The 26,631-nt window shown below is 40.9% G+C and overlaps 1 protein-coding gene across 1 annotated transcript; it reads right to left on the bottom strand.

Annotated features, from left to right (window-relative positions):
* Positions 1–1,825: 1,825 nt before the first annotated feature.
* LOC120524576 (protein-glutamine gamma-glutamyltransferase K-like) lies at positions 1,826–23,515 on the bottom strand. Its single transcript, XM_039746411.1, has 15 exons — positions 23,307–23,515; positions 20,449–20,699; positions 19,576–19,767; positions 14,500–14,751; positions 13,692–13,810; positions 12,296–12,403; positions 12,040–12,217; positions 11,796–11,934; positions 10,344–10,447; positions 10,112–10,200; positions 9,865–10,018; positions 7,359–7,640; positions 7,104–7,264; positions 4,749–4,885; positions 1,826–2,997 (listed from the first exon to the last, which is right to left on the bottom strand). The coding sequence occupies exons 2-15, from the start codon at positions 20,696–20,698 to the stop codon at positions 2,850–2,852; spliced, it is 2,313 nt and encodes a 770-aa protein (XP_039602345.1). The 5' UTR covers position 20,699; positions 23,307–23,515; the 3' UTR covers positions 1,826–2,849.
* Between the last annotated feature and the right edge of the window lie 3,116 nt (positions 23,516–26,631).

The following is a 26,631-nucleotide window of genomic DNA, read 5'->3' as shown; positions in this document are numbered from 1 at the left end:
GCCTTTTTTGTTTTAAGTGACTGTTAGGTCCGATTGAGGGAGGGTGGAGTACAGCACGGAAGACTGATAGCAGTGCCACAGCAGCAGAAAGACAACAGATGATCCGACGGCACCTCCTTAGCATGCGTTTAGCCGCCCCCCCCCGAGAATGCGAGCAGCATTATACGTCCTGAGAAAGAGATTTAACCACGCCCAGGGCTAGAAATAAAGGACAAGTATTGTTTTTACAACGTCACGTGAGACAAGGCAGTGAGCCATCATTTAAAACAAGTCTATGGACATCTAACCTAGCAGGCGTTGGATTGCTGTTGGCAGACATGCTTCATGTGCTCCCAGTTCTTAAAACAATGACAAGCGACAAGCAAAAGACGCAGCTCGCCAGCAGCAGAAAGACAGCAGATGATCCGACGGCATCTCCTTAGCGTGCATTTAGCCAAGCTAACCCTCGTCTATTCACAACGCGAGCGACAGAAATGCGAAGTGGAAAAAGTACAGCTGCTGTACAGGCTTTAAAATGATCGGTCAGCAAGACAAGCAGAGCAGGCACCTCGCCAGCAACAGAAAGACAGCAGATGATCCGACAGCATCTCCTTAGTGTGCATTCAGCTGCCTCCTCTCCTCTTCACAATGCGAGTAGTGTTATACATCCTGCGAGAAAGAGATGTAACCACGCCCGGGGCTGGAAATAAAGTATTGTTTTTATAAAAGTTTTAAAATAAAAGTGAAAATAATGCACATATAACAATTCCCATGAAATTAATAATCTCTTTAAATTGTATATCCGGTAAACCAAAACCGGGGGTGGGTGAGCGAAGCGAGCAGGGGGTGGAGCCCCCTAGTCTTTAGAAAAGATGCATTACATCGGTGTTAACAGCCTGCAAATGAACACGTCCACAAAGCAAGCCTGTGAAAGTCACTCCAGTTCATGTCTACATGTGGATTGAGATTGCCAGGAATGATGAAAGAGGGCAGTTCCATAACCAGCTCCAGGATGTCCTCGATGAAACACCAAACTTATGATGGGGGACTTCAGTTCAAAGTAGCATATGGACAGAAAGGGCCAATTTGCTTTCGATAGGTTCAGACAACTTAATTAATAACTAGTAAATGGCTACTGATGTTTTGCAGCATCAATACTCTTAGTGTCAGCCATACCTTCTCTAAGCAATGCACAAGCTGGCAAGCATGTCTTTGGATGGCAGCAAACAGAATGCGCTGGATTACATCCGCAACAACAAATGTATGGGACGTGTGGCTCTTTGGGTTTACTTGTTGATTATCCCTGTGCGTATTACTGGGCCCGAGATGGATGGTCTTCATGTAACGTTCAGATTCAGTTACTTGGAGATTCCAAGTTGGCTCCTGTGTGAGTGTGAGTGAGTGGGCCCTTTGTTGAATCGGCTCACTGTCCAGGGTAGGTTCCTCCATTAACTCAAGTGCTGCCAGGATAGGCTTTAACCTTCTAAACTGAATTAAAAACATGTTTGAAACTGTTACATCATCTCATGTGGTCTACGTTCACACACTACTATGGATTGTAAACTTCCAGTAGTGTCTATTAATGTGTTATGTGTAATTAATTCAAGGATCATATGGCTGGAGTTATGACCAGTTGAGCCAAGTCGGAGAAACAGAGCCCTAAACAGACTTGGTCAGAACTTCGGGATAGAGCACTTGGATAGAGAAATCCAGAAACTGCTGAAGCAGCACCAACTGCTCCAAGTGATGACCCCTCACTCCTGGTGTTGCTTCTGAAAATTTGAAACGTCCTCCGAGGAGAGAGGCCAGAGCTACCGCTGGACTCAAAGCACTGACAAACAACACGTTCTCTTTCACTTGCTCTTTATTGTCATTACAATAAAAAGTCAATTCTCTGCCACAATATCACAGTCATCTTAAGATTATTATTTAAATACAGTCATACAGAACGTTTATACTTTTTAAACATACAGAAATACAAAAGAATAAAAAGTTTAAATTATTCTTCAAAGCTTAGTTTTAATACTGAGATTCAGGTGTGTGTCTGGCTCGTCCCTTCGGCTTTATCGACACACACTAATGCCAGACGCTCCACGTGTTCAGCGCGGTCATCGAGCCCCAGGGAGGCCTGCTAGTGTTCGGAGTGAACGCTTTTCAGTTGGCACCACGACATTCAGGGTTTTTTTTTCAGTTAATCTGAGCATTGCACTCCCTGGAGATTCGCAGTGTGACTCCAGTGATGATTCATTCACCTCTTGGAAGACTTTGGATTGTTTTTCACAGACACCCAGGATGCATCTGGGTAGTTTACAGCAGGCTGAACTGTTCACAGAAGTATAAAAATAATACATATATAAAATACGTAGAGAGTATTTCATACTCTCTTGTAATAGCCTGACCTCAAAAAGGCCAAACGGCCTTTTCTGTTATCTTTGTATTGCTCTTATGAGCAAAGGGGTGCTACATTTAGAAACTGCGAATTAAACAATATGCCAGCTTTATTCCTACATATGGATATGTTCTTGAAAGCAGAACATATTTTAGGTCAGCACTTCATTTACCAGTTGGCACAATCAATGATCTTATGAGATCTAAACAGATGGCACTGCTGTGGCCTTCATCTCCATGTAGCAGACTGTCAAATCTTCTACCTCCTGATGTCTCCATGGAACTGAGAATTTCTTCAAAATTTATAATATTTTCCCCTTGCTTCTCCGTTACTTTCTGATGTGGTTAAAAAGGACTGAGGCAAAATATACTTCTGAAAGATCAGCAGCAGTCCTGGGCCATGGAAAGTGTGCTTAGGGGCAACCACGGGAGCTACAATAGTCCCAGGCCCTTGGCCATTCGTGTCCTTCATCGAGATTTCCTCAGTTGCTCTCGCCAACGACAACTTCAGCAGCTCCATGAACCTGCGTGAGCTGGCGACAGTCCAGACTGGCAATGAGCTTACGGGGTCCTGGTTTGGCAGGGATAAAGGTTTCCGTCCGGGTCAGTGTAGAATGTTTTCCAACATCACTATAAAAAAAAAAATATATATATACATCTTTAAATTAATCAAGCATAAAAGATTCATTAAGTGATGAAGACCCTGAGCAGTGTTTCTAAAGGCCGTGACACAATACGATTTTAGTGATTTTGAGTCGTAGCCTTCATTTACATAATCTTAGTGAGTCACAGGCAGTCCCGTGAAGTCAGTTACGTAACGTGACATACCCAGCAACTCACGCCAACTAGACCATAATGCACTCTGACTTTAGTCGTAAGGGCAGGCTCTGTGTGCATGAGAGGTGACAATCAATGAATGCTCATCTGGAAGTACAATGCATGTAAGGTAATGATGGAGAATAAGAAATACGGGTGTTTTGGACCTCACAAACAGAAGAGAAGCCCGTCTGTACCATGACAGAATGGCAAAAAGAAAGGGCAGAGATTGTTAACCCTCCTTTCGTATGGCGCATCAGGCAGCACGCTACTGGGTGTCACAAAAAACCAACAGAGTCCAGCTGCAGTCAGGGCAGTTTTAGGCCTCGGACAGATTCAGCGACCGGAGACATTCTGAGGCCCGTAAGATGACACCGCTGTCAGTGGCACCCCCCCACATTAGTGGTACACTTTTGTGCTAAATGTACTATTATATTAATGGTGGCAAACTGAACGTGTTACAAAAAAAATATTCATTATAAATAAATAAATAAATAAAAAAGCTTTGCAAGATGAAACTGTCGTGCTAATGTAATGAACGTCTCGTCGTACTTGCTGAGAGGTCGCCAGCCATCATCCCCAATGGGTACGCAAAGCCGCTCGGCTAACAGAGAAGGTCTTAGCAGGGCGACTCTGAACGACTACTTTATATCTCTTTGTGCTTCTGAGGGCGAGTGCGTCATTCCTCTGGAGCATAAACTCTGCCACACTTAATGCATCGTTAATATAAATATTACAATTGTGTACACTAGAAATAATCCAGAACTAATGAACTAACACAGAGAGGACCACAAAGACAGAACTCTGAAGAGCTCTTAAATGTCCAGCACGTAGTATCACAGATTTTGACTGTTTACACAAATTATATGATTGATTCGATTTAGAGTCTATAAGAATATGTAGTGTTAATCGTAGCTGAGTGCAGCATAATTATAATTATTTTCTAATTTCTTCGTCTTCTTCCTTAGCATTTCCCATTTTTATATGGGGTCAGCTTTCTGATCACCAGTGTAGATCCTTAGCCACACAGCCACTACTCCGTTGAGTGCAGCATACAACTAACATATTCAAAGACGCAGGAAACGTAGATATAAAACATATACTATAAAATACAAAATGTTAAGATATTTTGTTCTATTTATTTCTAATATAAAACACCAAAACAACTGCTTCAGATGCAGAACTGTGAGAACTCGATAATTTAGACGTTTAATAAATGCTGAATACACATTTGGGTGCAGAAGCTAAAGGGAACTAAAATCGTCAAGAGGGGCATCAGCTCACCAACCAAACAGGGGAGTGGCTCTAGAGGGGGACCTCAAAGTGTGTGAAGTGCTCAGATCTGTCCGAGGCCTAAAACTGTCCTGACTGCAGCTGGACACTTCTCCAAAAAGGGCCAAGCATGACTGCCAGCACACTGTCAGTAAATCAGACATCCCCAATGATTTTCAGACATTTAAAATGACATGGTCCCCTGCAGGTGGCAAGTCTGACATACCCCACGACTAAAACTCACATAATGGGACAATGGCTTAGGCAGAGATATAGCCAACGCACACACTTACCCGACAGCGATCTTCTTGGGTTTCTGGAGGCCTGGTCCTTCAAGTCGGAGAATGACATTCTTTAATGTCTTTGGCAGAGGATTAGTGAAAATAATCTTGGCGGTCATCTCTCGACCCACCACAGCCGCCCCTTCAGGCTGGAGAAATAAAGTCCAAAATGGAATATGTTACCAATCAGCTGACAGATGCGATGACTTCAATTTGTAATTATTTTGTATTCACAATTTACTGTCAAAAGCTGTTTATGTAACAGCAGCAAGATAACACACCCTGACTGCCTGGTCTCATGAGGCCCCTTACAACAAAATGTTGTGAGCAGCTAATGTTTGGAGTATTCTGAGATGGCCCTCAAGTCATCCTATAAATACAAGCATTTTGCTTGCTGTTTACAATTAAGTGATTTTGTTTTAAGTCCTTCTGGCCAAATGGAAGGAAAAAAACAACTTACTCACTTTATAGGAAATTTATAGAAGGCAGAGGAAGGATGAAGTGGCACAATGGAGCAGCAAGTAACATCACCAACCCACAGCACTTATGGTGCCATGCGAGGCTGGGTGAGCTGCATATCTAACCTAGTCTGATGTACATACAGTAGGTGTCTTAATAGGAACTTCTACTCCATCCAGGATGAGTTCCTACATTGTACGAGGTGATGCCAGATTTGACAACATTTCTTAATTGCGTACCAAAAAATACATTAAGAAGGCTAACAGAATGTCAGGTTATAAAGCACCCTGATGTGTGGAGTACAAGTCACAGGAGGTTCTGCTCAAACTTCATAACACACTGGTGAGGCCTCATCTGCAGTACTGGGTGCAGTTTTGGTCTCCAGGCTACAAAAAGGACATAGCAGCACTAGAAAAGGTCCAGAGAAGAGCGACTAGGCTGATTCATGGGCTACAGGGGATCAATTATGAAGAAAGATTAAAAGAGCTGAGCCTTTACAGTTTAAGATAAAGAAGATTAAGAGGTGACATGACTGAAGTGTTTCAAATTAAGATTTGAGTTAGTCCAGTGGATCGAGAATGTTCATTTAAAATGAGTTCATCAAGAACATGGGGACACAGTTGGAAACTTGTCAGGGTAAATTTCACAGAAACTTTAGGAAGTTTTTTACACAAAGAATGATAGACACTAGGAATAAGCGACCAAGTAGTGTGGTAGACAGTAAGACATTAGGGACTTTCAAAACTCAACTTGATGTATTTCTGGCCTGTTCTCGTCTAGAGCGTTCTTACGTTCTAATGACCAAAACGCTAAAAATTATAAAAAGAGTTGGTATAGTGGATCCAGACTGTTACTTTAAAGCAATTTCTTCAACAAGAACAGGCAGCATGGTTGCAGACTTGTTAAGGGCAAAATTGCACAAACGTTCACAACTTTTTATTTCTACATTATAAATAACCAGATAGTGTGGTAGACAGTACAACTTTGGGGACCTTCAAAACTCAAACTTGATGTTATTTTGTAAGAATTAAGTAAATAGGATTGGCAAGCGTGTTGGTCTGAATGGCCTGTTCTTGCCAAAATGTTTCTAATGTTCTGATAAATTTTCCATTAAAAGATAAGGTTGAAAATAGTGTCTAGTCTCCCACTCCAATCAAATCAATATAACAAATGCCTTAGAGACTTCTTTTAGGACTATCAACATCCACTGCCAATTTGTATTTATCTCTTGGATTCCAATAATCTCACACAGAACCTGGATATCCTCCTCCTCCTCCTCTTCTGTCAAGATGGCAGTCAAAGCCGAGCTCAAGTACTGATCATTCCTTTCACTTGTTAGTCTTCCAATGATTTCAGATAATCATGCAGTACTATCCATCTATTGATCCAGCCAACATTTTCCTAAACTGTTTATCCATATCAGGTTGTCTGAGCTTAACTGGGTGCAATGTAAGAACCAAGCTTGGATGGGTCTTATAATTTACATAAACTTTGTGTATGTGAACAGTATATAACTAACAACTAACAAAACGTCAACAATTAAATATGTATTTTGTAAATAATTATCTGTTCACTTGAAGCAGCACATGTAAGCCTCACCTCTCTTAATTTCTATGTAAAATATTTCTATTTGGAATTTCAGATGTACATGCATTCATACATTTTCAAACCCACTATTCAGCACTCAGGGTTATGGAGGGGCCAGGGCCTACCAACAGAAACATTTGGTGCACAGAAGGAAACAGTCCCAGACAGGCCAGTGATCTATTATTAGGCCCGTTCACAAATAAACCTACAAGGGGCTAACTGACTCAACAGACGCTTCTCTAGCGATGTGGAACAAAAACCTACGCAGTTTACATTCTTTTCTAAAGCTTCCGTATGCGATGAGTCAACGCAGGCTCTTACCCGTATCTGAAGGTCTGGAGTCCGGAGTCGGAAGGTGTGCTGTTTAGCCAGAACCTGGCTTGTCTCGTTTACTCGACCAGACACTGTCATCATCAGTGCTCCCTGATCTACAAGTTCATCCTGATAATCACTATATTTTAGTGTCCATTCTACTGTCTTCTCTGTGGAAACAATCAGAAAAATAAATATGCACATTATACTACAGCGCATCAATCAAACCACAACAGACAGGAAAGCAGCTAAGCAGGTACCTACCCTCGTTAGCTTGCAGCACCACTTCTGTCTTTTCCTTCTTAATGGTTCCCTTGAGGACACCAGTGTAATACATAACGGCAACATGACCCTGCAGTCGGATTGTACGTGAGGTGGAGCTGCTGTTCTTCAAAAGAATCTTCATGCAGGCATCACTGCCCATCTGTACAGACTCCTCTGTGTTCACCTCCACTAAAATATCTTCTGCCTCGGGTCCATCATACACATTGGGTTTTGTTCCATAGCGGCAGGCAGTCTCCACAGCTATGCGTTCTTCATCTGAACCTGTGAGGTTGAAAAAGGCAGACATTAGGGAAAAAATTTAGTTCATCGATTCCTGGCACCAGCTTATTTTGGTTAAAAGCAATCCACACAAACCGATCAACAGTTTCATACATTGCCCTTGATCATTAAGTATACCACAAAAGGAAAGAGTTTTCCCTGAACCTGAATAAGAAGAGCAGTTCTGCATGTTCTGAGATTTCAAAGAGCAACAAGGTCGATTAAAAAGCCTTCTTGTTCCACTTGTATTGTGAGGACGTGTAGTACTCTACGGGATGGTCGGTCATGAATGCACTTTACAAAAGTGTCTTTTGCTGCAATGACGTAACATCGGCAATTGTTTTTGGGCAACTTTGAAGCTCTCCAGGACGAGTTCATTTGAGCGTTTAGCACGGTTTATTCCATTCTCTTTAGTGACCATCATCACAGGCGTCACTAAAAAGGCTTTTAGCACACTTTGTAACTACAATTACGAATTGCACCAAGGCCTCTGAACAATGGCTGACCCTGTGCAATATGATTTAGTTTTCCACAAAAGATCTCCTTTTAATCATCATAGCACAACACTCCACCTTTGTCAAATATGTATTGCTTTATTTTGTACTTAAAGGAATTCTAGCAATTTTGTCCAAGCAAATAATTCTTCTTGTAAATATTGCTAAGAATTCTTTGTATAGAAGGATGCTGCTACAATGTCGGCACGAGCCAAACATCACAACACAAAACCGTTACCTGGCGACATTAGACTGAGTTCCATCTGTTCCAGAATCCGTCTCATAACTCATCGTATAACTCAATAACTACTGCATGCAATATCCTGAAGATGAATACCACAAAAAAGCTGTATAAACTATAAATCTGAATCCCTCTGAAGTTGTTCATCTGGCCTGGGGATCATTTTCTGCAGACGATGAACACTCTTCTTATCAGCACCACTATGTTCCATGGTCCACACATACAAATAAAATCACGAGTACCTACTTTGACTCGGTATGACCTTCTGCACATTTTTTGCAGGGTTTTCATTTTTTTTTTTTGTTTTTTTGCGCAAAAGGGGCTGAGAATTTAATTTACATGATTTAAATAAATAGATATTTTAATTCCTAATTACTTACAAATAAACTTTTTTATTAAAAGCACCCTGCCCTGTGCCCTGTGTTAGCTGGGATTGGCTCCAGCAGACCCCCGTGACCCTGTATTCGGATTCAGCGGGTTAGAAAATGGATGGATGGATATTAAAACAAAGTCTGTGTCATAGGCAGCAAAGCCTTTAAAATGACTGCTAAACTTAAATAGAAGAAAATGTTAAAAGGCTATTTGAATTGTACACCTTTTAATTTTCTACATACTTTAGTTAGAAATTTTTTCAAAGGGAACTTTTAAGGTCAACTACATAAAAAACAGTAATTGGAATTGGAAAGTATAATGGATGTTCTCATCAGCCAATTTTGACCACTTAAGCACTTAAGGAATGTAACACGAACAACACATTTTAGGACAATCCGTTATTCTGTTGGACACATGTGCAGAAAGACAGACAACATACTGTATATTCTCACGTTGTGCTCAGGCATGCCTAAAACTGAGAAATCCATTGAAAATTCAAAGTTCATTTTTGACCCCATTACCACAGAGAAAATAAAAAGCTTTAGTGCATACCTGTTCACAAATAGTCACAAAGCTTCATGCTCTCTTATCAATTTTTCCTATTCTGCTATTTATAAAATGTTATGACATAAAACTGCATCCGGCCCTGCAAGTGGTCCACCAACTTGCAGGGAATTCATGGGGGTTGGTGGCAGGATTGGCACTCCGGTCACATCAAAAATAAAAAACCTTCACGCAGCTCAGAGACGACAGACAGGACTCTTTAATGGGTGTTGGGAATCAGAACTAGTGTGGCGCCGAGGTGTCATCCGCTGAACGGTCGCACTCGGGTCCCCCAGGATCCTGAGCGGTTTCGTCACACGGTGGGCGAGTGCAGCAATGGGCTGTACCGGTGCATGCTCCCCAACCTGACCTGACCTGTTAGATTTACATTTGGGCTAAAGCCATGCCTGCATTCAGCATGGGGCATTTTCACTTTCAGTATTCTTTTTTTGCGTTGCCTTAGACACTCTGATGTCTTTGCTTCTCTTGTTAGGCATATACAGTACAGTACAATATATTATCTTCAGAAGTTACTATATAAAAAGCATTGATTAAGAGTCTGTATGTTAACACTAACCTTCTGGGTGCTTGTAGACTTCTGTAATATCCTCCCGTTCATCAGAGCCCACTGCTTTTGTACTGATAAATCGTCCTACTGCTTTCTTCTCAATGTATACTTTATTGAATTTCCCATCTGGCCCTTGCTGCCAGTAGATCTTATCACTGTTCACCTGAAAAGCAAAATTAAAAAAAGCGAGTTTGTTCACATGTTCACACTGTGCGAAAGATTCAATTATTTTCTCAAATGATATAGAAACACAGACCTCAGCAAAGACGAAGGGAGCATCGTATTTCAAGTAGACTAGCCCACTCTTGACAGCATTCACTGAAGCGGGACCACAGCAGTAAGTACCTACAGAAGAGGAAAAGAGAAATATGAGCCCCGGTATATTTCCGCCAATACTGTCCAGCACTCTCCTGTTCACAAGTAAATCCCAAACCTCTCTGACGCAACCTGTCCCATCTGTCATTAAACTGGTTTCGTTCTCAACTTACCGCTACTTGTCTCTTGTGGAGTAGCATCAATCGCCTGCCATCCTCCCATGCCAGGAGGAAGATCAGGCCTGGCCATCCAGCAGTCATTCCAAACATGAAAATTCCTGAAAGACAGTAATGACGATGATGAGTAGGCGAGGGCCTCATGATGTAATGTAAAGCTGAATCTACCCAGAAGCAACAAGTCAACATACACAATTAAAACAGAGTGCCTCAGCTGTTTATGTTGCTGTGGACTGAGTTTTGAAATTCCTTTGCGTTGCCAAGTGCCTTGGCAGACAGTGTACCTTGGGGACTAAGGCCTTGAACTTCAAATCACAACGTTGCGCATGAAAATGCCTACAAGCACGAACGGTGAGGCTGAGAAAAATCACATAAACCTGCCTATCCTTAAAAATTGTGACACATGCCCATTATAATTTAATTTACATATAGGGCACTCAGGAGTTACAATTGCCATGCAAAGCATTATACAAAAAAATGAATGACATCTAAACAGAGGAACAAATAGGATAAAATGGTGATAATGGTGTGTTTATCTAATAATAAGAACCAAAGTCAGAAGCCTGACAGCAGAAGTTGTAATCTATTCATCTGTACCCAGCTTGTTCAGTACAGGCCTGAAAGGAACCGGTCCCGGCAGCAATGGGCCCAAAAATGGGACACACCTGTTCATCACAAATAAAATAACAACTTTTTTTTTTTTTTTTTTAAACAGCATCTCACATCGCTTCACAACTGCAGTTTTATCATTACTATTACATAACTGTTTAACATTTATGGACAGGTCAGACAAATATTTATTCGTGTCTGCATTATCACTCTGAGGCAGAGACTAAGGTGGCAGTCTTTTGGTTTAATGTTCAAAATCCTAGGCTCTAGGCCACACTGCCAGGATAATGTATCATTGCAGGGTACACTCATTGGACAAATTTAGATTCACCAGTTAATCTAATACGCACATCTCTCAGATATGGAAGAATCCAGAATATAAGCATACTCTCCAAATGGACACAGTTTGAATGCAAAAACCCTTGCTACATAGAAAGGAGGAGAAGAGAGGAGAGGCTGGGAGCTTGCGCTGATAGCGCTTTGCTGCACCCACCACATGACGATCAACCTGGATTGGAATCCGAGTGCAGTTGGTGACATCTTAGCACCACAATGGATTCGAATTTAAACCAGGTCTATGGAAGCGTAAGACAGCAATGCTAACAAGGGAATTTGATACATAAAAGTTAATAAAAAACAAAAACAGGATTGATAACTGCCATGGTGCGTGAGCTGAGCTCTGGACATATTATATATGTGACTCTCAAAAGAGGACTGCAAAATGCATTAACAGCTGTGGGTAGGGTACACTGCAAAATCTTGGAGAGCAACTGCCAAGGCTTTCTCTTGACACCCAAGTGCATGTGTGTGTGTGTGTGTGTGTTGGTGTGTTAAGCTCACCAGACTGAATCTGTGTTCAGGCTGTCCATTGGCTCCATATTCTCATCAAAGTAGAGATCTGTAGTGAGGGATACATCTGTATCATGGGCAGAGCTGAAATTGGTGACACTGCGTCCTGGAATCCCCAGGCATCGTAAAACTACGATAAAGGAGATGGTGGTCAGAAGTCACAAGAATCACTGGATGATTATCAAGTTGGCAGAAAAGCAAACAGACAAGAACCTGTGCAACACAAGAAACTTACCGGTGGTGGTGACTCCAGAAAAGATCCAACACTGGCCGAAGCTGACAGGTGTGCCCTTGCTTTTGTGGTACTGGGTTAGGATATCCACACTGCCAGTCCACGCTGTAGGAGCAGTCCCATCTGAGTAGTCTCCAGACCAGTTTCCTACCAACAATCCCCGGTCATCTTGTGCATTTATCTGCATTACAAGGTGTAAGTTAAGACAGAAATAACAAATAAAACATTTCAGTGATCAACTTTATTGTGATGTACTCACCATGGCAGAGATGACACGAACAACAGTGATAGGGTCTCCTCTGCCAGCATGCGGGGTGCCGCTTCTTTCTAGTAGGAACATACAGGCCTCTAGGACCCCCTTGTCAAACTATGTAGGGAGAGAACATACACAGGTGATTAGTGTGGTATCAGACACCATCAGTGGCTCAATACTTTACTGCATAAGTGACAGCTACAGCGGTCTCAAGAGTGAGCAAAAATTTATTTTATCCTTGTTGGCGAAAACAAATGTCTGAAAGAAACAAAAGCAGGAAGAGAATCCTAATCCAAATCTATATCGGCCATGTGGTTCAGTGTGTTCTCACTCTTAATGCACTGCACTTCAAAATTTAAATGTATGTTATACTACTGTCAAAAATAAGGAGTTGTCTAATCACTTCTCGACTCCAGGTTGTCGCATACTACTGTGAAATCAAATGTAGCCAATACTGGCAGTGGTTATACATTCTGTTACATAAAAAGAACAAATGTTATCATTTTAAGAGTACAGAATAGTAGGCTAATACCATGACATGATGGTGAAGACACTAAAGAAGATCAGTATACAATACAATTTACTTTTGCATAGCCCAAAACCACACAAGACGTGCCGCAATGGGCTTTAACAGGCCCTGCCTCTTGACAGAACCCCAGCCCTGACTCTTTAAGAAGACAAGGAAAACCTCCCAAAAAAACCCTAGTAAGGGAAAAATGGAAGAAACCTTGGGAAAGGCAGTTTAAAGAGAGACCCCTTTCCAGGTAGGTTGGGCGTGCAGTGGGTGTCAAAGAGAAGGGGGTCAATACAATACAATATACAGAAAAAAAACACAAGTAATCCTCAATACAGTATAACAGTAAAATAAAAAATATTACAAGTACAGAGCAGAATTTAACAGTAGATGATATCACATAGTCCTCATAGTCACATAGACCTCGGCCATCAAGCTGCCTCCCCCATTGGCCATTCCACAGCCGTGTCAGCTCTGGGCCAGCCAATCCGATGAAAGGACCCCTCTACCCAATGATTCCTGCGATCCTCCATGTATGGCAACACTGCTTACTTCACGCCCTCTGGAGTTGCCTCGGCTGATTTAAGTCCAGATGAGACAATTCTAAACAATAATGAGTCTCCTGTCTGGACCTTCAGTTACATTCAATGTTATCTTTTTTTTTTTGTTACAGAATTTTCAGTTCAACTGTATTCAATTGTAATTGTCTAGCAACATGATAGCCAGGATGCCTCCCTTGCACCTAACTCACTAATCTCTGTTTGGATTGTCTGATATAAATGGAACTTCTAAGAAAGGTTAGCCAATCAATCAGCAACATGGACAGGCTACTGGCTTGACTGCAGTCAGGTCACTGATGTCACTCTTTCCATCTCCTAGCACACCTACCTGTCCATAATTCCAGGTGCGCACTCCAATCTGCTTCTCTGTTCCATAATATATCCTTCCAGTCTCATTCAAAACATATTCCTTTAGGTGCTCCTCCTCTTCCATAAACACCGGATCATCTGAAAGACATGACCAGAAAAGTTAACAAATCTGATTTTCTGTTTCCAAAAACAATAAACACAAAACGAAACACAATCAATGGAAGAACACGGACGGTGTCAAAAAAGCGAGGCACAGGAGACTTCAGCTGAGAGTTTGCTGCCAAAAACCTGTCAAAATAAGCAAAGGCACAACTAGACAATGTCCTGACCCTTTTGTACACTGCCTAGGCCTCCATCAGATTGAAATATGCAGCTGGAAAGCAGCGAGTGCATATTTTCACTAGCACGCCTCCCTTTGTGTCTTAAGTGAAAACGCCATTTCTCAACAAGGGCCATAAAAAGTTGACAATTAAACCTGCGTGCACAGGAAAGTTAAGGAATGTGCAAAAAGGAATTGCTATTGCACAGCCATGTCTGATATCAAGGGGCTCCCCATTTGCTCTTCAGCTGTTTGGGCTTATGAGTTTGAATATGAGGTCCATTCTCTGACAGCCTTATCTCCTGACACAGGAAGCAGCTGCACCAGAATATAACAGATATCTATTTGACAGACTTTTATAGCAGACTCGGAGCTGGAATGTGTTCCAAGAAAAACTGGAACAGAAAGGCAAATGTAAATCTGACTAAACAAACATCTGGTATTCCTGTATACAAGGGGACGCTGCATGTATCTGTACCCGGACCCAAGTGTTCTTTTACAGACTCACCTTCACACCAAGGGTTAAACAGCAGGTAGAAGTCATTCTTGGGGTCATGCTCAGTCTTAAATTCACCAGCTGGGCACCGAGTTTGTACAGAAAACTGATATTGGCCAATGACAGCAGTGGGCAGAGAGTTGACCGTCACCTTCAGCTTGGTGCCATCTTTCTCCATTATCTTGGCTTGCCATTCCGTATCATTAAACTCATCTACGAAAGAGATGACTATGTGGGTGCCCTTGGCAGCCTGGGGCAGTGGCCCTGGAAAAAAAAAAAAGGAATATGAAGGCATAGCAAGTACAGAAGATTACAGAAAACAGAGTAAAATAATGAAACCTTCAGAACTGCATCCAGCAGTGCAAGATGTGTTTCAGGCTCATCTTCTGTTGCTTCCTAAGATGACAAGCTCAACTACTGCTCAAAATATTTACTTGACAAACTCTTGTAAGGAATTCTGCTCAGCAGGTCTGAGTTGTGCTGCTCTGCTGCTCCATAACCCTAACTTCTGTCTGCTCACTGGCTCAGCCATAGCAGGGTTGTATTCTCCAAACCTCAGACTAAAGGTTCTCAGATTCAAAGCACCACATTTCTACATCATTACATTAGCCCATTACTCCTTACTCTTGGGATGATAACAATGGTGTATTCTTTGCAATAAAATACATCACCAATGCCAGTAATGGCTACGTTTGATTTCACAGCAGGATGTGGTAACTTGGGAGTCAAAGCATGAATTCTTACTCCGAATTTGACACCAGTATAACACACATTTAAATTCTGATGTCCGCCCTCAGAGCAATCACTGATAGTTTATCAAGAGCAGAAACACGCTGAACGACATGGCTGACATATATTTGGATTAGAATTCCCTTGCTGCTTTTGTTTCTTCTGTGCATTTGTATATTAGCCAACCAGGCCAAAAAAACATTTCTGTATCTGTCTACTGTAGGGCAAAGTGGACTTTGCATATTTTGCTAGGCTTCAGTGGCTCACCCGGCCTGTTAAGGCAGCATATCTAACAGACATTCAGCTATGCCTTCACCAACTTACACTCCAAAGTAAGGGACTGAACTTTTCATTCCTGGATCTGCATGTACTTCCTTCATATTATAACAAAGGTCTAAATCAGAGTTGAAGGGACATCTTTCCAGAGACCCCTCTGCAGTATCTTTCTTTGTTTAGCAAGCTGAAACTGATAACGTCTTTTCTCTTTGTGGACCAGAAAGCTGAGAATCAGTCTGCCAAGCCATAGCTGCCAGTAATCTGAAAAAACTGAGAAGTAGCCATTGCTTCAAGAAGGACATTTCAGCATCTAAACTCTTGTGCTAGTAACATTTATGCCTTTTCCCTTTGAAGTTGCAGACAATACAGCAAAGGGCCTAAATGAGAAAAGCACTGCACACCACAGACAAAGAAACAGTGTAGTCCAGTGCAAGAAGAATCCTCCACTTGAACCCACAGCAGCAACAAAAGCAGCAACTTCGCACAACATCAGCCCTTATCTTTAAAAACGTGGTATCATACTGAGTATTGAAAAGTACCAATCCACTGTCGATATCTGAAGCTGTTCTAATAACCTGTGTATGTTCTCTCACTACATAGTTTGTCAAAGGAGTCCTTGAGGCCTGCATGTTCCTTCTGAGCTTGCAGTAGGTGGGCTTCATGAGGAATGGATGGATGGATGAGGCTTTGTGCAATTCAAGTGATGCACTTTGGGACAAGGAAATTCACATTTAAGAGGTTTTCAGCAGTGGAATGGATCTAATCAGGATATCTACCTTGGCTGTTTTTAGACAGAATATGGAAAATGTCCTGATTAATTGATTACACCCTGTCAGAATTTCTTGCATAACTGGAAAAACACAAAGGTTATTCCAAATTTGAGAAAAACAAAAAGAAAAGAAGGTCAAAACACTTCTCTGCCATGTAGTCTGTCAGGTGTGTGCATGTTTTTATTCTATGTAGACTTCATTGCGACTAACAAAGGTTACACAACTGAAACATTGTGATTGTAAACCATTTTCACATTTTTTCAACATGGGAATAACTTTTACCTTTTTATTTTTCTTTTGCAGATGCACTTTGATGTAGTCTTTGCTAACCCAAAGTTGCATAAGTGTATACTCTCACCAGAGCCTTGCCTTAGATGCTCATTGGCACAACACAAAAGAACGGCTTTTTATGGGTTTCATTGGACAGTACTTTATCTTGGCACTTCCACTGAGTCAATAATATCGGTGGGTGTTTATTGCCTTTATGACACCTACAGACATAATCTGTCAACGGCTGTATCAACAAATGAAGACAAGTGAATGCAACCTGAAGGATCATGGGTTATCCTTGTTCACAGAATTCACTTATTCCACTTTGATTCAAAGAAGTGAGGAGTGAATGAGGAGTGCTGCCATATTCCTTAAGCATTACTGTTTCATTCGTATCCTTTATATTGGTCCCGTAATACAATCCATGAATAAGGGGTTTACATTGGATAAAGGAAATGTTTGGCCTGAACACTTAACATTGTAGCTGGATTGTGAATATTAAACCACCGATAGATAGATAGATAGATAGATAGATAGATAGATAGATAGATAGATAGATAGATAGATAGATAGATAGATAGATAGATAGATAGATAGATAGATAGATAGATAGATAGATAGATAGATAGATACTTTATTAATCCCAAGGGGAAATTCACATAATCCAGCAGCAGTATACTGATACAAAGAAACAATATTAAAATTAAATAGTAATAAAAATTAAAAGAATTAAAATAAAATTAATGTTCGCATTTACTCCCCCGGGTGGAATTGAAGAGTCGCATAGTGTGGGGGAGGAACGATCTCCTCAGTCTGTCAGTGGAGCAGGACGGTGACAAAAGTCTGTCACTGCAGCTACTCCTCTGTCTGGAGATGACACTGTTCAGTGGATGCAGTGGATTATTCATGATTGACAGGAGTTTGCTTAGTGCCCGTCGCTCTGCCACAGATGTTAAACTGTCCTTGTCGAAATCACTTTAGAGAGAACAAGTGCCTGAAGTTGATCTGAAGTTAGCAATGTATAATACAAGGCAGGAACTACAATGAATGGACTGGTCCAAATTTCACATTCCCACACACACACACACACACACACTCACTGGGACAACTCATAGTCAACATATTAACCTAACATACACATTTTTGGAATATGGAAGAAGACCAGAACTCTAAGAGAAAGCCCCACATAGCCGCGGACTGTTAGTAGGCTGAGATTTGTACCCAGGACCTGTAAGGCACCAATGGTAACTACAATACCAGCACAGTAACATACTCATCAATCTTAACTAACATAACATTTACACAACAACTTAATTCAAATCAGGTTAAGGGGTTTTACAGTCTGCGGTGGGCTGGCGCCCTGCACGGGGTTTGTTTCCTGCCTTGCACCCTGTGTTGGCTGGGATTGGCTCTGACAGACCCCCGTGGCCCTGTGGTTGGGATGTGGCGGTTTGGATAATGGATGGATGGATGGGTTTTACAGTAGGCAGCAATGTATACAAGTCCAGAACCTACCCTGGACAGACCATTGCAAAGTCTAGTCATACATACATCAAAGTCATGCTAATAAAAGGGCCAGTTTAGAATCGCCACTTAACCAAACGCACACCTATTTGTGGATATGGTAAAAACTAAAACCCCCAAAGAAAAACCTAATGCTGACACCAAGAGAAAAATGTAAATTTCACATAGACAACAAAATGGGAGTGGGATTTGAACTGATTTGAACTGTGTAGCAGTGGCATTACCACTACAATAATAAACGTCAATTTCTGATGTATTTAGAAATAAAAAAACAATTAAAGTGGTTTATCAAAACATCCATCCTGTCTCACTTGGTAACTGTGTGACATCAGAGTTTTTAACTGCATTCTGCACTTAACCTGAGCAGAGGAGGGTGTCAGATCAGCCATTTACATTCTATTATATTTTTTGCCCAATTTCCTACACACCTCCTTGCATTAACCACTAGGTGGGAAGCTTTGACTTGGCCAGTCACTTTTTGACCACCATGGAGGAACATAATTAAATCTAAAAAAAATAAATTAGCAATGAGATGCAATTTAAAAAGCAGTTGTTCCCATACTACAGGGAACCACCTGTCTGTGTCAAGAGGTTCATCCTGCCCTTGAGTAGACATTCAGTCCACCTCTCAGTGTTTCAGTCCCTGTTCTTACCAGTAATTGTTTGCTGTCTGAAAAGGGTCTTTAATCCATAATAGTTATGTTCTTGTGTCTGCTTGCCTGGCTCTGCTGGGTGTGACCAATACTATTTTGGGGGCAGCAAGTGAAGTGGAGGCCTAATTTTAGAACTGTATGTCGGAATGCCTTCAAATACTGTAGATCAGATCACAGGATAAATTTAGATGGGCTCTTACTGGTACCATGTCTAAAAACACATGTTCATTTTGAAACCATGTGCTGGGAAAAAAAAAGGCAGTGCTGACACTATATAGCATTATTTGAAGGACAACTGGAATCTGAAAACTCTCATACAGTCACCATGCTGTAAAGAGGCCTGACCAGAATAGGCATCATATTGTCAAGGCATATACTGACAGAGTGCAGCTGTACCCCAGCTGGTAATGTGACAGTCTTCTGGTGAAGCGGTGCAGTCTTTGGCTTCTATTAAATCTCCAGTTATGATCTCTGGCATTTCCATTAAGGCTAGAGAGGAGTTCATGGTCAACTTGAAAAGTATCTCACAACGAGAGGAGCAGCACATCAGTGAACAGATCATGTGTGTGTGTGCCAACATTTATGAGAGGATGGATCGGCCTGTCTGAAAATTCCTCACCCCCTTAAGAATGTCTACTTTGTGCCCACCGACTTGTCGGCTTTTTCTTCTTTCCTGCCTGCCTCACCTCCCACCACCACTCCCTCCTGCCACTCTCTAATCATGTCCACATTTAGATTTCTGTAAAGCTTTTATAAAAATGATAACTTGCTTATTAAAAGGCAAGCTAGTTAGTTTCTTCAAGTGTTTCCAGATGTTCAGTCGCAACTGTGTGGGTGCTTTTTTCTTTTGAAGAGTACCCACTTACCGATCTGTAGTTCCAGCTGTAACGTGTCGGTTTCAGGGTTAAATGGTCGGGAAAGCTCAAGAACGAGGTTAAAAGGCTGGCCTCGCCGCAGCACCAGCTCATCACACTCAAACTCATCAGTGTGGTGTTCCTTCCTGTTGATGTCTCTTCTTGACTTCAGGAGGTCAACATGCCGGACGGTCAGCAGGAGATCTGAAGGACATACATTAGTGATTAAAGATACTTGGGAACTGGGATAGATTCATCAACTGCTCAAAAGAGTACTTTACATATAAAACTGAAGTATCTGTACCCAGCTATTATGAAATCAACTGGTAGAATTAGATCAAGCAATCAGATTCCCTTGTTTGGATTTCAAAGGCATCAAATTATTTCATAATAAAAATTTAAGAAGTAGGCTCTGTTCCTCTCAGTTTCATTCAGATTCCAAATGTTAAGCTGGAAATACTGGTAAAAATGTTTCACGTTCTTCTGGGGTTGCTACACCACTGAGTCACCACTGACTCAAAAAATGAGCTGTTTCAACGTCCCCCACACCACCACACCACCCATACTGCCATCTTCACCTCTGTCTGCTCCCATTTTAAAAATCAATAAAGCACATTGCTGTTAGATTCTACATTATAAGGGAGGACGATCTGCAAGGTAGTGCAACTGAAACTAGGCCACATTCCAGGCAGAGCTGGCATTCCAGTTATGAGAATGCCAAACTCCACTTCCCCTTCCAGCAGCGGATCTCTCTACAATGAAGAGCAGACTTACCTCCAAATTCTCCTCAGTGTTTTGCTGAGCTATATCAATTATAACCAGTAAGGTAGGCCCCACAATGGTACCAAAACTGACAAAAATAAGCACGCTAACAAGTGAACTCACCAGGCATCTCCATCTCCTCTGGCTTTGGTTTTCTCACATCATTTTTGCTCTCTGAAGTTTGGACTGGCTGGTAGCTTTCAGAGCACAAACAAGGACAGAGTGCCCGCAGTATTCGGTGGCATCTGCCTTCTTGCTTCTTCTCAACCTCCCGAGGGGAAGAGGGGTTGTCGTGGTCAGCCTGAACAATGTCCTCACTCCAGAGGGTAACTGCAGGCCACCGGCCCACCTCATTGTGGCGGGATGATGACATACTGAAAAGAAAAAAAAGATTTATGGTTACTTGACTTTGCCCTCTGATGGACAGATACTTTGTCCACAGATGGTCCCTGCCTTGTTTCCAGTGCTGCCAGGAGAAGCTCCAGTCCTCAATAGAGCTAAATAGTAATGGATGGATGATAGCCACCGGGCAGGTCTTTAAAGGCAGTGAGCTTTTGACCAAAGTTACAGGCACACGCTCACCGATTAAGAAACCAGACAAAAAGCCTTTCAGAAATTGGCGCAAACTTACAGGATGATGAAAAATGCCTTGTGACCATAACTATGGTGCAACTGCAAAAGCTGCCAAATGAACTGCCAGCTGCTCTGGTAGTTAAGGGGTTACACTGGATGCCACAAGATTACAAGTTCATAGTCCTCCCTCTGCACAATGCATGGTGCACTCAAAAATCTGATACACCGCATAGCGTGCCTGGAAGTGCTTGAACACCACTTGGCATGAATGATTCTATATAAATCACTGCCATCCATTTTTTATTGATTTGACATAAAAGCAAATAAATAACAATCGATACAATCAAATCAAACTTAACAAACCAAAATTCAACCCCCACCCCCAAAAGAGTAGAGAGCCAACCATCAAAGCAAATCTTTGAAACAGCAAGTAAGGAAGAGTATCCTTTTCCCTAATATAGAGGTTTATTCATTAGATCCTGCCATAGTTTTAAAACGTTTTGCACAGATCCTCCCCGTGTGAGAATTAGATTTTTTTTTTCAATTTCAAACAGCATAGGACATCAGTCACCCACTGACTTAAAAGTAGTGAGGTGGGATTCTAATGCCCTCCGTTTTTTAACCATTTTGTTAAAGTAGGTCTGTGTAGAGCCAGCAGAAATAAGTGAATAGTCAATTTAGAGCGGTCAGTAAGCCTAGCTGCATGATTTTGAGCTATGTAGGGAACAAAGAAGCTATACACACTCCTGCCAGGAATCAAACGGTCTAACTGCTGTGACCACTGAGCCACTGTGCCACCTGACTGTCTCACTGTGAAGGAATAAATATCACAGCTAGCTTAACATCTCTTCATGCAGAACACAACCATCCATGCAGACCACAACTATATTTAACTGATGCTTTTTATTGAAAAGAGCTTACAAATCACAAGTGCGTATAACAGTATCTGTTCCTCCATTTGCAGCATAAGCAGGTTAAGTAATGTCCTCAAGCTTGCACAGAGAGTCATTGCTTGTGATTGAGTTTGGTTCTTCATACATTAAAATAAATAGATGTTATTGTCTATACTTGGTTCAGTGTGTCCAAGAGGCTGTAGAGATTATTCTCACAATACAAGACAGTTTAGTGGAGTGCGGCAAACACACACTGCTTGTATATGCCAATCTCCAGTTTGTCTAAGCATGTTAGACTGCGGGAGTAAAGTGGAGACTGCTGGACACCCCACAAAAAATGATTACTCTTAATAATATGCCATGCTCATTTAACAACCTACAATTTCATATAAAAGATGTGAACACGTTTTTTGGTATTTAAAAAAAGGATGCCAATGTTTAAAAGCAGTTTCTAAAACTGTGTCTCTGTCTTTGCACTTCATGCCACAGTCTAGATTTTACTGAGCTCACAGGCTCAGATTACTTTCTATGTTGTAGCAAGTGGCCATACATTAAAGATCTTCGAATAGGCCGACTCAGGACTGTTCCACACCACATTGCACACATACATTGATGCCAATTGGAAATTAGAAATATCACTTGATGTTAGGTGGAATGTGTGAAACTGGAACACTTCACATTGGAGGAAGAAATGCTGAAGCACATGGGGCACAGTATTGAACTTTAAAAGACCAAGAACAATACTTGAAAGACGAACATGACAGCTCAGCCATGTGAGAGATTGAAAACAAAAAATGTGACGAGAACCGGAAATGAAACTGAAGAGAGCAAAGAGGCTGTGAATAATGTAAAGTCAGACAAAGTTAATAAAGTGCACAACCTGTGCATACTATATAAACGTACAGACAGCAGCACAAGACATCAAGTATAAGATCTATATGGGTGCTAAATGGTTTAAAAAGCGGGTGGGAGATCTCTTTAAATCTGTTGAGTAGATCTAGATCTATATAAGAAAACAGCATACAAGGAGCGCGGTACTGAAACACCCAAACAAAGCATGGAAGTTTGTTTCATCGGGTCTGGATCACAGCACATGCTCCACAGCTTATTTGATATCTCATTATCTGCAGCCACTACGACTGTCAAAATATGGACTTACTATAATTTTGTAAACTGACAAGTTGCATAAGGCCTGAGACACTTAATATTACAAGGAACAGAGCTTACGAAAAGTTTTGGGGGTGTGGTCGACTAAAGTGAAACGGATGCAGAAGAGTATCGAATAAAGAGAGGTCTAATGGAAATTTATGTTGAACCATGGCACAACGAAATGCCAGATCCAGTGCATAAGAAAAGGAAGTGCAAATGTCTACTATTGTAACATTGCTTCTGTTCTTGTGAATGTGTATCTACCACAGTGAAACCTTAGAAAATAAAATCAGTCAATTAAAATATACAGTTTAAAGGCTAACTGATTGCACGTAAAGCTAAGAGCTGTGTACACCCGCTACTCACCTGCAGCGCACTTCTGTCCAAAGAGTTCGCAAACTTCTTCAAAAAATCTTGGCTAGAGACGGAATGTTCCTTCTAATAAAAGCGCTGGGTGTTGACACACGACGCAAATGGCGTACAAAAAGCACTCTAATAGTGTTAAAGTTTGGATGTTCCTGCCAGTCCGGTCCCGCGGGTGCTACCCAGTAAATCGCTTTCAGATATTTGCAGAGCTTCTCTGCGCCTTTACCAGAGGCAAGCGCTTTTATTCCACGAGGAAGGCGGGGTTGGTAGGAGGCGTGGTTTCATTTTGCGATAGACCTCTCAACTTGAGAGCGCATTCTCCGGTCAATGAAGGAGGGGGTGGGATTTGAGTGCTTGACTGACAGCACGTTGCGATGTTGTGAAATGAGTGACAGGGAGGGGTGGTGCTTTAAGGCGTGACTGACAAGTCAACTCGAAAAAAGGGGCGTGGTGTACTGCCTCACCCCTGCCCCAAAACGCTCCCTTCCTTTCAGATTTCGGAGTTGGCCAATCCCTGCTGTAAACGCATTTCGCTTTATAGTTTGTTTCATACATTTTTTTGAATGACGTGAGTCATTTCTCATTCCTGTACGTCCATTATTTACTAAACGCGTACGCTATTTATTTTAGCACTGTTTTGGTGTGTTTTTATTTATTACTTTTTATTATTTATTTTAAAATAACATTCTAAACAATAAGACACATATATTGCAGCACATACGATATATATATATATATATATATATATATATATATATATATATATATATATATATATATATATATATATATATATCACATATCATATTGCAGTACATTCTGCGCAGCTTTGTATCAATCTCAGGATCTATCCTCTAACCAAATCGGAGAGCTACTGTATATAATCAGAAAACCTAATATTAAGAAACACCCTAGGGATATTAAAGCAGTAAAATGGTTGGTAAAAACTCCTGCTTGCTTATTTCATTATACTATAAAAACATTTCTGACTGATTTTGAAAAAAAACTATGACTCATTTATTACAGAGAAACATTTTCCCAGTGAGTTATGGAGGATGGATTAGGATTATTTGAATTTGAATAAAATAATAACAGGCAACACATCACCTGTCTTTGGTGTCATGATAAACAAGACTGCAATAACAGGAAGAACAAAGATCATCTGAACAGGCCTGCTGATGGTGTCTGTGGCCAGCTAGGCTGAACCCAAAGAATCTGCATGGAGCTACCACAAGGATGTTGGTGGTCAACATTGATGCCAGCTGAGTGACGGGCATGAGTGTGATAGATTCAGGTTTGTGTCTCATATGTAACAGTGAGTCCTAAACTGTCTGACATTTAAGCAGATTTTATTCACAATCTGATTTGAAACATATACTCTAGTAATCAGGTTATAATATTGTCTTATCTTGAATACATTTTAGACAGATACCCAAGTGTGATTTACAGTTTTATGTGAACCATACTTTGCTATGCACAAACTGATGAGGAGTGTACCTTGTCGATGGCTCAGTTCCATTCATTATCTGACATTCAAACATTGCTTCTCATCCTGTAGGTTGACACTGAAATAAGATAGTGGAGCCTATCCACTCAAATTATCATTGTTACTAGATAATAAAGTTTCAGTCACAGAAGCTGACAGAAGATTTGGAATGCTGGGCAGAATTCTATCAACAAAGTTTCTAACCTATACTCAGTAAAATAAATGTGTTAAAGATGTAATTGTTTGAAGGTGGCCAATATATTCATCATATCGAACTTTCTAAGGGTTCCGATAATAAGTGACTTCCAGGAATTAAATAGGTTAAGGTTGGCAGAAATAATTTATAGATGTGTGATGGTAATTGCCTTTATTCTATAATTGATTTGATATATTAATCATTTTCATATTTTATAATGTTAATTGAGATAAGTGAGTGTGATGTACAATTTTAGGTACATTATACCCTGCTTTGCACAAAATGATGAGGAGTGTATCTAATTGAAAGGTCCCATTCTGCACTTTTTATTCATTTAGTTCTCTTCTACCCAGCAATTGGAATAAGTGGGTTAAGAAAATGGATGGATGGAAGAATTCAATTCCATTTCTTATGGTTACTCATTTGCCATGGCCACAGAGTAAAAAAACTATCATTTAATATTCAATTTGTACATTCTTACTAATTTACTGTATGCAGTGGAGAAACAATTAGGTACAGGTTATTTCAATGCCGGAAATATACAAATAAGATTCGAGACACTTTGTTTTTGTATTTTGTAGATGCACACTGACACAGAGCTTCACTAACTACATTACGGCAGTGAAGTTAAAACTGCAATTTTGCTATATAGTTTCATTTTGGAATTAAAATTAAGTATAAATCACACTACAGCACATTTTCCTTTTATGTGTGCTTGAATACACTGTGTTTGATGTCGCTCAACAATGTCTCAATAACTTTGGACTGGGCTTAGATCAGAGCACTTTGAAAACCATGAAAGACTGATAATGTTATTGGCATGACCCACAACTGTTCTGAAGAAGGCTAAATGTTTTCCTACTACCTGGAAAGATGATTTGAAATATGACATTAAAATGATACATAAACTTCTTATCATGTTCATCACACTAGTTGGCCACTTCACATGATCTGTGATTATGGGCCCAGTTCTCCCAGAAGATGCCACTGTCGACAGGAGGGAAACACCATCAAGTGGGCCATAGGAGACTGTTCACATCATTAACTACTACTGCTTAGAACTGAACTTATGACAATGTGCAACTGTTCTGGAAGAGCCCCGCAACAGGATTACAAAATGTTCTTCTCATAAAAGTGGTACATTTCTATAAAACCAGTAGTACTAGGGTGTTGTACCATGTTAGCCATTATGGATGTAGTGAAAAGTAAATTTTTTATTGGCAAACTAAAAAGATTACAGTATGCAAGCTTTCTAGGCAACGCATGCCCTTTCTTTTTGCCAGGCAAGAACAGGTCTACATCCTGGAGAAGAACTGACTAAAGCATAGCTTGGACGAATAAGACCTGTTATAAGGTTCCTAAGCCATGTCAGGAAAATACCCACCACACCATTAAAAACCAAGAGAACCCTTCATTACTAGACAAAGCACTCTGGCCATTAGATCTACCCTACCTTTACTATATGATCACCAGCATCATTATTTGCTACCTGAGGACTTTATTATGTTTCTCTTTAGACTTAGCAATAGGCTGTTGTTAATGAAATACTATGACTGAGTCTTTAACTGAAATTTGCTGTCACTTGGCTTTCATTTGTTCTCTTCTTTAAACTAACAGTTGGAACTTATGGAATGAACAACTCT

The sequence above is a fragment of the Polypterus senegalus genome, chromosome 1, assembly GCF_016835505.1.
Source record: "Polypterus senegalus isolate Bchr_013 chromosome 1, ASM1683550v1, whole genome shotgun sequence".
NCBI classification, from domain to species: Eukaryota; Metazoa; Chordata; class Cladistia; order Polypteriformes; family Polypteridae; genus Polypterus; species Polypterus senegalus.
The sequence above is the reverse complement of the archived record's forward strand: the minus strand, read 5'-3'. Positions and strand labels throughout refer to the sequence as shown.